Source organism: Oncorhynchus clarkii, chromosome 17, assembly GCF_045791955.1.
Source record: "Oncorhynchus clarkii lewisi isolate Uvic-CL-2024 chromosome 17, UVic_Ocla_1.0, whole genome shotgun sequence".
NCBI lineage: Eukaryota > Metazoa > Chordata > Actinopteri > Salmoniformes > Salmonidae > Oncorhynchus > Oncorhynchus clarkii.
The window spans coordinates 76,042,108-76,055,567 of record NC_092163.1 but is presented as its reverse complement, the minus strand read 5'-3'; the positions used below and the strand labels follow the sequence as shown (position 1 = coordinate 76,055,567).

Below are 13,460 nucleotides of genomic sequence, written 5' to 3'. Positions count from 1 at the left end.
AGTCCAGTCAAGTTCTACCACACCGGTCTCGACAAACCATTTCTGTATGGACCTCGCTTTGTGCACGAGGGCATTGTCATGCTGAAACAGGAAAAGGGCCTTTCTCAAACTTTTGCCACAAAGTTGGAAGCACAGAATCGTCTAGAACAGTGGTTTCCAAACGTTTTATAGTCCCTTACCCCTTCAAACATTCAACCTCCAGCTGCTTACCCCCTCCTGCACCGGGGTCAGCGCACTCTCAAATGTTGTTTTTTTGCCATCATTGTAATCCTGCCACACACACACACTATACTATACATTTATTAAACATAAGAATGAGTGTGAGTTTTTGTCACAACCCGGCTCGTGGGAAGTGACAAAGAGCTCTTATAGGACCAGGGCACAAATAATAATATAATAATAATCTATAATTTTGTCAGGCACATTTAATTTAATTTTGTGGAGTGTCCCTGTAATCCAAGATTCAGATCATTCAGGCGTGAAAAAGACAGGCCAGTCGTGTGAGAAACTCGTCATCATGGAAGCGGTCAGACAAGTGAAAATGATGGTCAGTAAAAAAAACTTTAAGCTCGTCTCTCAATTTAAAAAAAACGTGTCAATACTTTGCCCCTTGATAACTAGCTCACTTCTGTATGTTATATAAGCGTTACATGGTTGCTGTCCATATCATTGCATAATGCAGAAAATACACGAGAGATCAGGGGCCTTGCTTTAACAAAGTTAACCATTTTCACTGTAGTGTCCAAAACATTGTTCAAGCAGTCAGGAGTTCCCTTGGTAGCAAAAGCCTCTCGGTGGATGCTGCAGTGTACCCAAGAGCCTCTCGGTGGATGCTGCAATGTACCCAAGAGCCTCTCAGTGGATGCTGCAGTGTACCCAAGAGCCTCTCAGTGGAAGCTGCAGTGTACCCAAGTGGCGTCGGGATCAACTGCTTGCGCGCGCATTACCACTCCACTATGTCTCCCTGTCATGGCTTTTGCACCATCAGTACAGACACCAACACATCTTGACCACCAAAGTTCAATTGATGTCACAAAGCTGTCCAGTACTTTAAAAATATCCTCTCCTGTTGTCCTGGTTTCCAGTGGTTTGCAGAAGAGGATGTCTTCCTTAATTGACCCCCCATAAACGTAACAGACATATACCAGGAGCTGTGCCAGGCCCGCCACGTCTGTTGACTCATCCAGCCGTAACGCATAGAATTCACTGGCTTGTATGCGAAGCAGTAATTGTTTCAGAACATCTCCTGCCGTGTCACTGATGCGTCGTGAAACAGTGTTGTTTGATGAAGTCATTGTCTGTATAGTTTTTGGGGCATTTTCTCCCAGCATTGTCCCAGCCATATTTGCGGTTCTCATTTCTACCAGTCAGCTGAGACACAGGGTTCTCATTTCTACCAGTCAGCTGAGGCACAGGGTTCTCATTTCTACCAGTCAGCTGAGACACAGGGTTCTCATTTCTACCAGTCAGCTGAGACACAGGGTTCTCATTTCTACCAGTCAGTTGAGACACAGGGTTCTCATTTCTACCAGTCAGCTGAGGCACAGGGTTCTCATTTCTACCAGTCAACTGAGGCACAGGGTTCTCATTTCTACCAGTCAGTTGAGACACAGGGTTCTCATTTCTACCAGTCAGCTGAGGCACAGGGTTCTCATTTCTACCAGTCAGCTGAGGCACAGGGTTCTCATTTCTACCAGTCAGTTGAGACACAGGGTTCTCATTACTACCAGTCAGTTGAGACACAGGGTTCTCATTTCTACCAGTCAGTTGAGACACAGGGTTCTCATTTCTACCAGTCAGCTGAGGCACAGGGTTCTCATTTCTACCAGTCAGCTGAGGCACAGGGTTCTCATTTCTACCAGTCAGCTGAGGCACAGGGTTCTCATTTCTACCAGTCAGCTGAGACACAGGGTTCTAATTTCTACCAGTCAGCTGAGACACAGGGTTCTCATTTTTACCAGTCAGTTGAGACACAGGGTTCTCATTTCTACCAGTCAGTTGAGACACAGGGTTCTCATTTCTACCAGTCAGTTGAGACACAGGGTTCTCATTTCTACCAGTCAGCTGAGACACAGGGTTCTCATTTCTACCAGTCAGCTGAGACACAGGGTTCTCATTTCTACCAGTCAGCTGAGACACAGGGTGTGTGCTCAGCTGTCCCACCCACACAAACTGGAGCATTACTATACTTGTGAGGAATTTTTTCGGGGACCAACAATTGATTCCCATTCAAAATCATATTTTCCCTAACCCTGAACCTAACCATAACCCCAAACCCTGATTCTAACCCCTAACCCTGATTCTAATTCCTAACCCCAAACCCTGATTCTAACCCCTAACCCTGAACCTAACCATAACCCCAAACCCTGATTCTAACCCCTAACCCCAAACCCTGATTCTAACCCCTAACCCCAAACACTGATTCCAACCCCTAACCCTGAACCTAACCATAACCCCAAACCCTGATTCTAACCCCGAACCTAACCATAACCCCAAACCCTGATTCTAACCCCAAACCCTGATTCTAACCCCTAACCCCAAACCCTTAACCTAATCCCTAACCCTGAACCTAACCCCAAACCCTGAACCTAACCATAACCCCAAACCCTGAACCTAATCCCAAACCCTGAACCTAATCCCAAACCCTGATTCTAACCCCTAACCCCTGATTCTAACCCCTAACCCCTGATTCTAACCCCTAACCCTGAACCTAACCATAACCCCAAACCCTGATTCTAATCCCTAACCCCAAACCCTGATTCTAACCCCTAACCCTGAACCTAACCATAACCCCAAACCCTGATTCTAACCCCTAACCCTGAACCTAACCATAACCCCAAACCCTGAACCTAATCCCTAACCCTGAACCTAACCCCAAACCCTGATTCTAACCCCTAACCCCAAACCTAATCCCTAACACTTGAACCTAACCCCAAACCCTGATTCTAACCCCTAACCCCAAACCTAATCCCTAACCCTGAACCTAACCCCAAACCCTGAACCTAACCATAACCCCAAACCCTGAACCTAATCCCAATCCCTGAACCTAATCCCTAACCCTGAACCTAACCCCAAACCCTGATTCTAACCCCTAACCCCAAACCTAATCCCTAACACTTGAACCTAATCCCTAACCCTGAACCTAACCCCAAACCCTGAACCTAACCATAACCCCAAACCCTGAACCTAATCCCAAACCCTGAACCTAATCCCAAACCCTGATTCTAACCCCTAACCCCTGATTCTAACCCCTAACCCTGAACCTAACCATAACCCCAAACCCTGATTCTAATCCCTAACCCCAAACCCTGATTCTAACCCCTAACCCTGAACCTAACCATAACCCCAAATCCTGATTCTAATCCCTAACCCCAAACCCTGATTCTAACCCCTAACCCTGAACCTAACCATAGCCCCAAACCCTGAACCTAATCCCTAACCCCGAACCTAACCCCAAACCCTGATTCTAACCCCTAACCCCAAACCTAATCCCTAACACTTGAACCTAACCCCAAACCCTGATTCTAACCCCTAACCCCAAACCCCGAACCTAATCCCTAACCCTGAACCTAACCCCAAACCCTGAACCTAACCATAACCCCAAACCCTGAACCTAATCCCAATCCCTGAATCTAATCCCTAACCCTGAACCTAACCCCAAACCCTGATTCTAACCCGTAACCCCAAACCTAATCCCTAACACTTGAACCTAACCCCAAACCCTGATTCTAACCCCTAACCCCAAACCCTGAACCTAACCCCAAACCCTGAACCTAACCATAACCCCAAACCCTGAACCTAACCATAACCCCGAACCCTGAACCTAATCCTTAACCCTGAACCTAACCCCAAACCTAACCATAACCCCAAACCCTGAACCTAATCCCTAACCCTGAACCTAATCCCTAACTCTGGACCTAACCCCAAACCCTGAACCTAACCATAACCCCAAACCCTGAACCTAATCCCTAACCCAGAACCTAACCCCAAACCTAACCATAACCCCAAACCCTGAACCTAATCCCAAACCCTGATTCTAATCCCTAAACATACTTTTTATAAGTGAGAACAGGTGAATTGTCCTCACTTATCCACATTTGACTTGGTTTACTATTCTTCTGCAGACTTCTGGTGCACACACACACACACACACACACACACACCTCGGAAGGGTACAAAGTCATTACAGTGGTCCAGTGATGCTGGAGATGTTGACACTAGCGTGATGACAACAGATGACGACACTAGCGTGATGACAACAGATGACGACACTAGCGTGATGACAACAGATGACGACACTAGCGTGATGACAACAGATGACGACACTAGCGTGATGACAACAGATGACGACACTAGCGTGATGACAACAGATGACGACACTAGCGTGATGACAACAGATGACGACACTAGCGTGATGACAACAGATGTCGACACTAGCGTGATGACAACAGATGACGACACTAGCGTGATGACAACAGATGTCGACACTAGCGTGATGACAACAGATGTCGACACTAGCGTGATGACAACAGATGTCGACACTAGCGTGATGACAACAGATGTTGACACTAGCGTGATGACAACAGATGACGACACTAGCGTGATGACAACAGATGACTCACTTTAGGATTCTAGAAGGGTTAGAACATAAAAATATATAGTACACAATGTTCTATTTAATGCCAATGTAACAGTATAACTTTAGACCGTCCCCTCGCCCATACCCGGGCGCGAACCAGGGACCCTCTGCACACATCATCAACAGTCACCCACGAAGCATCGTTACCCATCGCTCCACAAAAGCCACGGCTCTTGCAGAGCAAAGGGGAACCACTACTTCAAGGTCTCAGAGCAAGTGACGTCACCGATTGAAACGCTATTTAGCGCGCACCACCGCTAACTAAGCTAGCCTTTTCACATCCGTTACACCATGGCATAGATGGAACAATGTGTTGTGTAAACAGAAATATACATCCTGTGATTTGAACTTGTGTGTATTTACGGAGATTAGATATAAATCAAATTGATAAAATAAATTCCACTCACATCCAAATCCTCCGGATGTGTTCAAATCATTGCAACAGACACAGGAACAATGTGTATAGATTTTTTTTCTCTGCTTTTAATATAGATTTTTTTTAAACAAAAAAAATAAATAACTGATTAAATCAAATGTACAATAGACATTATGCAATCATTATGCACTTTTAACTACTTATTCTGGTACGCTCTGCACAGCTGTCACCGAAAAACAGAAGCACAATGAGGGGAGAGTGGGGTCATGGCACCGGGAGAATAGGGTAAGGTGGGGATGCAAGGGTAGGCTAGGACAGGGTTAGTTGGGCTGGTGAGGTAGGCTAGGACAGGGTTAGTTGGGGTGGTGAGGTAGGCTAGGACAGGGTTAGTTGGGCTGGTGAGGGAGGCTAGGACACGGTTAGTTGGGGTGGTGAGGGAGGCTAGGACAGGGTTAGTTGGGCTGGTGGCGTATGGGAAAATGGGGTAAGTTGGGCTGGTGAGGTAGGTGAGGAGGGGGTAGTTGGGCTGGTGAGGAGGGGGTAAGTTGGGCTGGTGAGGAGGGGGTAAGTTGGGCTGGTGAGGTAGGTGAGGAGGGGGTAAGTTGGGCTGGTGAGGTAGGTGAGGAGGGGGTAAGTTGGGTTGGTGAGGTAGGTGAGGAGGGGGTAAGTTGGGTTGGTGAGGTAGGTGAGGAGGGGTTAAGTTGGGCTGGTGAGGTAGGTGAGGGGGGGGGGTAGTTGGGCTGGTGAGGAGGGGGTAAGTTGGGCTGGTGAGGTAGGTGAGGAGGGGGTAAGTTGGGCTGGTGAGGTAGGTGAGGAGGGGGTAAGTTGGGTTGGTGAGGTAGGTGAGGAGGGGGTAAGTTGGGTTGGTGAGGTAGGTGAGGAGGGGTTAAGTTGGGCTGGTGAGGTAGGTGAGGAGGGGGTAGTTGGGCTGGTGAGGTAGGTGAGGAGGGGGTAGTTGGGCTGGTGAGGAGGGGGTAAGTTGGGCTGGTGAGGTAGGTGAGGAGGGGTTAAGTTGGGCTGGTGAGGTAGGTGAGGAGGGGGTAAGTTGGGCTGGTGAGGAGGGGGTAAGTTGGGCTGGTGAGGTAGGTGAGGAGGGGTTAAGTTGGGCTGGTGAGGTAGGTGAGGAGGGGGTAAGTTGGGCTGGTAGGATAGGTGAGGAGGGGGTAAGTTGGGCTAGTGAGGAGGGGGTAAGTTGGGCTGGTGAGGTAGGTAAGGAGGGGGTAAGTTGGGCTGGTGAGAAGGGGGTAAGTTGGGCTGGTGAGAAGGGGGTAAGTTGGGCTGGTGAGAAGGGGGTAAGTTGGGCTGGTGAGAAGGGGGTAGTTGGGCTGGTGAGAAGGGGGTAAGTTGGGCTGGCGAGGAGGGGGTAAGTTGGGCTGGTGAGGTAGGTGAGGAGGGGTTAAGTTGGGCTGGTGAGGTAGGTGAGGAGGGGGTAAGTTGGGCTGGTGAGGAGGGGGTAAGTTGGGCTAGTGAGGTAGGTGAGGAGGGGTTAAGTTGGGCTGGTGAGGTAGGTGAGGAGGGGTTAAGTTGGGCTGGTGAGGTAGGTGAGGAGGGGGTAAGTTGGGCTGGTGAGGAGGGGGTAAGTTGGGCTGGTGAGGTAGGTGAGGAGGGGGTAAGTTGGGCTGGTGAGGTAGGTGAGGAGGGGGTAGTTGGGCTGGTGAGGTAGGTAGAACGGGGTAAACTTATCCACTGAAAAGGTCACTGAATATATAATTAATTTAATTCCATAAGTCACTTATATAAATATATATAGAACCAAAAAATAACAATACTCTTCTGAGAAAAACAGCGATATACAGAAACCCACAACAGCAGTATAAAGGCCAACAGAAAGCAGGTGAGAGCAGTTAGAGAATGTGCAGAGAGAACGAGAGCATGACAGAGTATGAGACAATTGGCTAAATAGAGAGAGTTGGGGTAGGAGAGAAAGATAAAAGAAAGAGAGCAACTGTGCATATGAACGTTTAAATAAGTCAGCCAGAGAGAGCGAGAGAGAGATAGAGAGAGAGAGAGATAGAAAGAGAGAGAGATAGAAAGAGAGAGAGAGAAAGAGAGAGAGAGAGAGAGAGAGAGAGAGAGAGAGAGAGAGAGAGAGAGAGAGAGAGAGAGAGAGAGAGAGATAGAAAGAGAGAGAGATAGAAAGAGAGAGAGAGAAAGAGAGAGAGAGAGAGAGAGAGAGAGAGAGATAGTGAGAGATAGTGAGAGAGAGAGAGAGAGAGAGAGATAGAGAGAGAGAGCGAGAGAGAAGGGGAAGGATGGACTGAGGTTGACTGTCCAGTGTGTTCAGGAGTGCCACGTGACCCTGTTGCCTGTCTGTGCATGGACGTGGATGATAGCACAAATACACAGCAACAGTGATCCACATGCTCGCGTATCTTATGTGCTCTTTAGGTATCAATAATATAAAACAAAACAATTGAAAATGAAAATATATTTTCATATTTCGCAAACACCATCTTCTCAGTTTGTGTTCTGTGTTCACTTGTCCCCCTTAATGTGACGTCTTGTCCTCCTTTCCTGTCCGTCCAAACTGTTCAGTTCCCTCAGTCCTACTTTTCAGAAGTTCCTTCTCCCCTCCTCTTCCTTTTCACTGGGAGCTGGCCCTCTCCCCCTCCTCTTCCTTTTCACTGGGAGCTGGCCCTCTCCCCTCCTCTTCCTTTTCACTGGGAGCTGGCCCTCTCCCCTCCTCTTCCTTTTCACTGGGAGCTGGCCCGCTCCCCTCCTCTTCCTTTTCACTGGGAGCTGGCCCTCTCCCCTCCTCTTCCTTTTCACTGGGAGCTGGCCCTCTCCCCCTCCTCTTCCTTTTCACTGGGAGCTGGCCCTCTCCCCTCCTCTTCCTTTTCACTGGGAGCTGGCCCTCTCCCCTCCCCTTCCTTTTCACTGGGAGCTGGCCCTCTCCCCTCCTCTTCCTTTTCACTGGGAGCTGGCCCTCTCCCCTCCTCTTCCTTTTCACTGGGAGCTGGCCCTCTCCAGGACTCTTCCTTTTCACTGGGAGCTGGCCCTCTCCCCTCCTCTTCCTTTTCACTGGGAGCTGGCCCTCTCCCCTCCTCTTCCTTTTCACTGGGAGCTGGCCCTCTCCCCTCCTCTTCCTTTTCACTGGGAGCTGGCCCTCTCCCCCCTCTTCCTTTTCACTGGGAACTGGCCCTCTCCCCTCTTCTTCCTTTTCACTGGGAGCTGGCCCTCTCCACGACTCTTCCTTTTCACTGGGAGCTGGCCCTCTCCAGGACTCTTCCTTTTCACTGGGAGCTGGCCCTCTCCCCTCATCCTTTTCACTGGGAGCTGGCCCTCTCCCCTCCTCTTCCTTTTCACTGGGAGCTGGCCCTCTCCCCCTCCTCTTCCTTTTCACTGGGAGCTGGCCCTCTCCCCCTCCTCTTCCTTTTCACTGGGAGCTGGCCCTCTCCCCCTCCTCTTCCTTTTCACTGGGAGCTGGCCCTCTCCCCCCCTCTTCCTTTTCACTGGGAACTGGCCCTCTCCCCTCTTCTTCCTTTTCACTGGGAGCTGGCCCTCTCCAGGACTCTTCCTTTTCACTGGGAGCTGGCCCTCTCCAGGACTCTTCCTTTTCACTGGGAGCTGGCCCTCTCCCCTCTTCCTTTTCACTGGGAGCTGGCCCTCTCCCCTCCTCTTCCTTTTCACTGGGAGCTGGCCCTCTCCCCCTCCTCTTCCTTTTCACTGGGAGCTGGCCCTCTCCCCCTCGTCTTCCTTTTCAATGGGAGCTGGCCCCCTCCCCCTCCTCTTCCTTTTCACTGGGACCTGGCCCTCTCCCCTCCTCTTCCTTTTCACTGGGAGCTGGCCCTCTCCAGGACTCTTAGGTCATAGTTCTTTTTGGCGGCCCTCAGTTTGAAGAGGCTCGCCCCACTGTTGTTGAGTTTGAAGGAAGCACTCTGTGCAGCCATGGTGGAAGGGAACACAGCCACCACCGTGTAGAGGTGAGCCGGGTCGCTGCCGTCGCCCTTCCCCCCTCCAGGCCCCATCCCAGCCCCAGGACCACGATGCCCTCCTGGTCCACCGTAGCCTCCACGGCCCCCCGCCACCGGGTCCTTGAGCCACTGGATCTTCGCACCGCACATGGACAGCTGGTTGAAGAGCTTCTCAGCCTCAGGGCGACTGATGCCCTCTGGGAGATCTGTCACCTCCAGCACTCGACTCACCACTGGAGACAGGAAGACAGAGGTCAGACAAGACACTAATATAACTTCCATACAACAACTGAATGAATACATTCAGAACTATTCCAGTCAGTCATTGTCAATAAAAGTGTATTATTAATTGACCTGCCTGGTATAATAAAGGACAAATAAAGATCAAGTATTTGTGTGTGTGGTATGTGTGTGTGAGGTATGTGTGTGTGAGGTATTTGTGTGTGTGAGGTATGTGTGTGAGGTATGTGTGTGTGTGGTATGTGTGTGTGGGGTATTTGTGTGTGAGGTATGTGTGTGTGAGGTATTTGTGTGTGTGAGGTATGTGTGTGTGTGGTATGTGTGTGTGGGGTATTTGTGTGTGTGAGGTATGTGTGTGTGAGGTATGTGTGTGTGAGGTATGTGTGTGTGAGGTATGTGTGTGTGAGGTATGTGTGTGTGAGGTATGTGTGTGTGTGGTATGTGTGTGTGTGGTATGTGTGTGTGAGGTATTTGTGTGTGTGAGGTATTTGTGTGTGTGAGGTATTTGTGTGTGTGAGGTATTTGTGTGTGTGAGGTATGTGTGTGTGATATGTGTGTGTGTGGTATGTGTGTGTGGGGTATTTGTGTGTGAGGTATGTGTGTGTGAGGTATTTGTGTGTGTGAGGTATGTGTGTGTGTGGTATGTGTGTGTGGGGTATTTGTGTGTGTGAGGTATGTGTGTGTGAGGTATTTGTGTGTGAGGCATGTCTGTGTGAGGTATGTGTGTGTGTGGTATGTGTGTGTGTGGTATGTGTGTGTGAGGTATTTGTGTGTGTGAGGTATTTGTGTGTGTGAGGTATTTGTGTGTGAGGTATGTGTGTGTGTGAGGTATTTGTGTGTGTGAGGTATTTGTGTGTGTGAGGTATTTGTGTGTGAGGTATTTGTGTGTGTGAGGTATTTGTGTGTGTGTGGTATGTGTGTGTGAGGTATGTGTGTGTGTGGTATGTGTGTGTGAGGTATTTGTGTGTGTGGTATGTGTGTGTGGTATGTGTGTGTGAGGTATGTGTGTGTGTGGTATGTGTGTTGAGGTATTTGTGTGTTGTATGTGTGTGTGTGGTATGTGTGTGTGTGGTATTTGTGTGTGAGGTATGTGTGTGTGTGTGGTATGTGTGTGTGTGGTATTTGTGTGTGAGGTATGTGTGTGTGAGGTATTTGTGTGTGTGGTATGTGTGTGTGTGGTATGTGTGTGTGAGGTATGTGTGTGTGGTATGTGTGTGTGAGGTATTTGTGTGTGTGGTATGTGTGTGTGTGTGGTATGTGTGTGTGAGGTATTTGTGTGTGTGAGGTATTTGTGTGTGAGGTATGTGTGTGTGTGGTATGTGTGTGTGAGGTATGTGTGTGTTAGGTATTTGTGTGTGTGGTATGTGTGTGTGTGGTATGTGTGTGTGAGGTATTTGTGTGTGAGGTATTTGTGTGTGTGGTATGTGTGTGTGAGGTATGCGTGTGTGGTATGTGTGTGTGTGAGGTATTTGTGTGTGTGGTATGTGTGTGTGTGGTATGTGTGTGTGAGGTATGTGTGTGTGGTATGTGTGTGTGAGGTATTTGTGTGTGTGTGGTATGGGTGTGTGTGTGGTATGTGTGTGTGAGGTATTTGTGTGTGTGTGGTATGTGTGTGTGCGGTATGTGTGTGTGAGGTATTTGTGTGTGTGGTATGTGTGTGTGAGGTATGTGTGTGTGAGGTATGTGTGTGTGTGGTATGTGTGTGTTGTATGTGTGTGTGTTGTATGTGTGTGTGTGGTATGTGTGTGTGTGGTATATGTGTGTGTGAGGTATGTGTGTGTGAGGTGTGTGTGTGTGGTATGTGTGTGTGAGGTATTTGTGTGTGTGGTATGTGTGTGTGTGGTATGTGTGTGTGTGTGGTATGTGTGTGTGTGGTATGTGTGTGTGTGGTATGTGTGTGTGTGAGGTATGTGTGTGTGTGGTATGTGTATGAGTGGTATGTGTGTGTGGTATGTGTGTGTGTGAGGTATTTGTGTGTGTGGTATGTGTGTGTGTGTGGTATGTGTTTATGTGGTATTTGTGTGTGTGTGTGGTATGTGTGGCATGTGTGTATGTGTGTGTGTGGTATGTGTGTGTAGTATGTGTGTATGTGTGGTATATGCGTGTGTGTATGTGTGTGTGTGTGTGTGTGTGTGTGTGTGGTATGTGTGTGTGTGGTATGTGTGTGTGTGGTATGTGTGTGTGTGAGGTATGTGTGTGTGTGGTATGTGTGTGTGGTATGTGTGTGTGTGAGGTATTTGTGTGTGTGGTATGTGTGTGAGGTATTTGTGTGTGTGGTATGTGTGTGTGTGTGGTATGTGTTTATGTGGTATTTGTGTGTGTGTGTGGTATGTGTGGCATGTGTGTATGTGTGGCATGTGTGTATGTGTGTGTGTGGTATGTGTGTGTAGTATGTGTGTATGTGTGGTATGTGTGTGTGTGTATGTGTGGTATATGCGTGTGTGTATGTGCGTGTGTGTGTGTGTGTGTGTGTGTGTGTGTGTGTGTGTGATGGTGAAAGCATAAGATAGTCTGTAGATCTAGAGTATGCACTGTAATGAAGAAGTCTGATGTCTTACCTACGTCAGTGGTCCCCAGGTCTGTAGATTGAGACTTCAGCGTCTGTCTCTTCCCTCTCGCCCCATGCTTCATTCCTACCTGGCTCTGAAACGCACCAACAGCACCAGGGTCAAGCAGGTTATAGGCTAGTTATAGGCTAGCTATAGGCTGGTTATAGGTTATAGGCTAGTTATAGGTTATAGGCTAGTTATAGGCTGGTTATAGGTTATAGGCTAGTTATAGGTTATAGGCTAGTTATAGGCTGGTTATAGGTTATAGGCTAGTTATAGGCTGGTTATAGGTTATAGGCTGGTTATAGGTTATAGGCTAGTTATAGGTTATAGGCTAGTTATAGGCTAGTTATAGGTTATAGGCTAGTTATAGGCTGGTTATAGGTTATAGGCTAGTTATAGGTTATAGGCTAGTTATATGCTGGTTATAGGTTATAGGCTAGTTATAGGCTGGTTATAGGTTATAGGCTAGTTATAGGCTAGTTATAAGTTATAGGCTAGTTATAGGCTAGTTATATGCTGGTTATAGGTTATAGGCTAGTTATAGGCTGGTTATAGGTTATAGGCTAGTTATATGCTGGTTATAGGTTATAGGCTAGTTATAGGCTAGTTATAGGTTATAGGCTAGTTATAGGTTATAGGCTAGTTATAGGCTGGTTATAGGCTGGTTATAGGTTATAGGCTGGTTATAGGTTATAGGCTAGTTATAGGCTGGTTATAGGTTATAGGCTACACTTGAAGGGACGCGGAGGCCCGGAACAGAGACGAGAGAGGGATGGAGGGAAGGAGAAAGAGAGACACAGTACCTGATGTGAGCTGTAATTGGTCTGGCTGTGGATGAGAGGAGAGGGACCGAGGCTGTACTGGAGAGGCTGGCCCAACAGAGAGTAGCACCCGTCACCTGCACACACACGGCACAGGACACAAACTGAAATATGAAATGTGTGTGAGCCAGAATCAAAAAGTGAACATGGGTTTAAAGGGTTAGCTGGGCAAGTTGGGGAGAGATGTGTCTGTGAAAGGCCAGGATAACTGTGTATCTGAAAGGCCAGGATAACTGTGTGTCTGTGAAAGGCCAGGATAACTGTGTATCTGAAAGGCCAGGATAACTGTGTGTCTGAAAGGCCAGGATAACTATGTGTCTGAAAGGCCAGGATAACTATGTGTCTGAAAGGCCAGGATAACTATGTGACTGTGACAGGCCAGGGTAACTGCGTGTCTGTGAAAGGCTAGGACAACGGTGTGTCTGTGAGTTAGTGAAAGGCAAGATAACTGTGTGTCTGATAGGCCAGGATAACTGTGTGTCTGTGTGTAGGTGAAAGGCAAGGATAACTGTGTGTCTGTGATAGGCCAGGATAACGGTTTGTCTGTTTTTAGGTGAAAGGCTAGGATAACGGTGCGTCTGTGAAAGGCTAGGATAACGGTGCGTCTGTGAAAGATCAGGATAAATGTGTGTCTGTGAAAGGCCAGGATAACTTGGTGACTGTGACAGGCCAGGATAACTGTGTGTCTGTGAAAGGCCAGGATAACGGTGTGACTGAAAGGCCAGGATAACTGTGTGTCTGTGAAAGGCCAGGATAACTGTGTGTCTGTGAAAGGCCAGGATAACTTGGTGACTGTGACAGGCCAGGATAACTTGGTGACTGTGAAAGGCCAGGATAACTGTGTGACTGTGAAAGGCCTGGATAACTGTGTATCTGAAAGGCCAGGATAACTGTGTGTCGGTGAAAGGCCAGGATAAA

At 48.3% G+C, this 13,460-nt stretch overlaps 1 protein-coding gene across 5 annotated transcripts in view; it reads right to left on the bottom strand.

Moving 5' to 3' along the window:
• Positions 1-8,788: 8,788 nt before the first annotated feature.
• Positions 8,789-13,460, bottom strand: part of LOC139371426 (R3H domain-containing protein 2-like) — a 48,405-nt gene continuing 43,733 nt past the window's right edge. For all 5 annotated transcript variants that reach the window (XM_071111830.1, XM_071111831.1, XM_071111833.1 and 2 more), the window contains 3 exons: positions 12,525-12,619; positions 11,728-11,812; positions 8,789-9,162 (listed from right to left, as the gene is read on the bottom strand). In XM_071111830.1, the coding sequence (XP_070967931.1) occupies positions 8,789-9,162; positions 11,728-11,812; positions 12,525-12,619 (554 nt within the window). The remainder of the gene's footprint in view (positions 9,163-11,727; positions 11,813-12,524; positions 12,620-13,460) is intronic.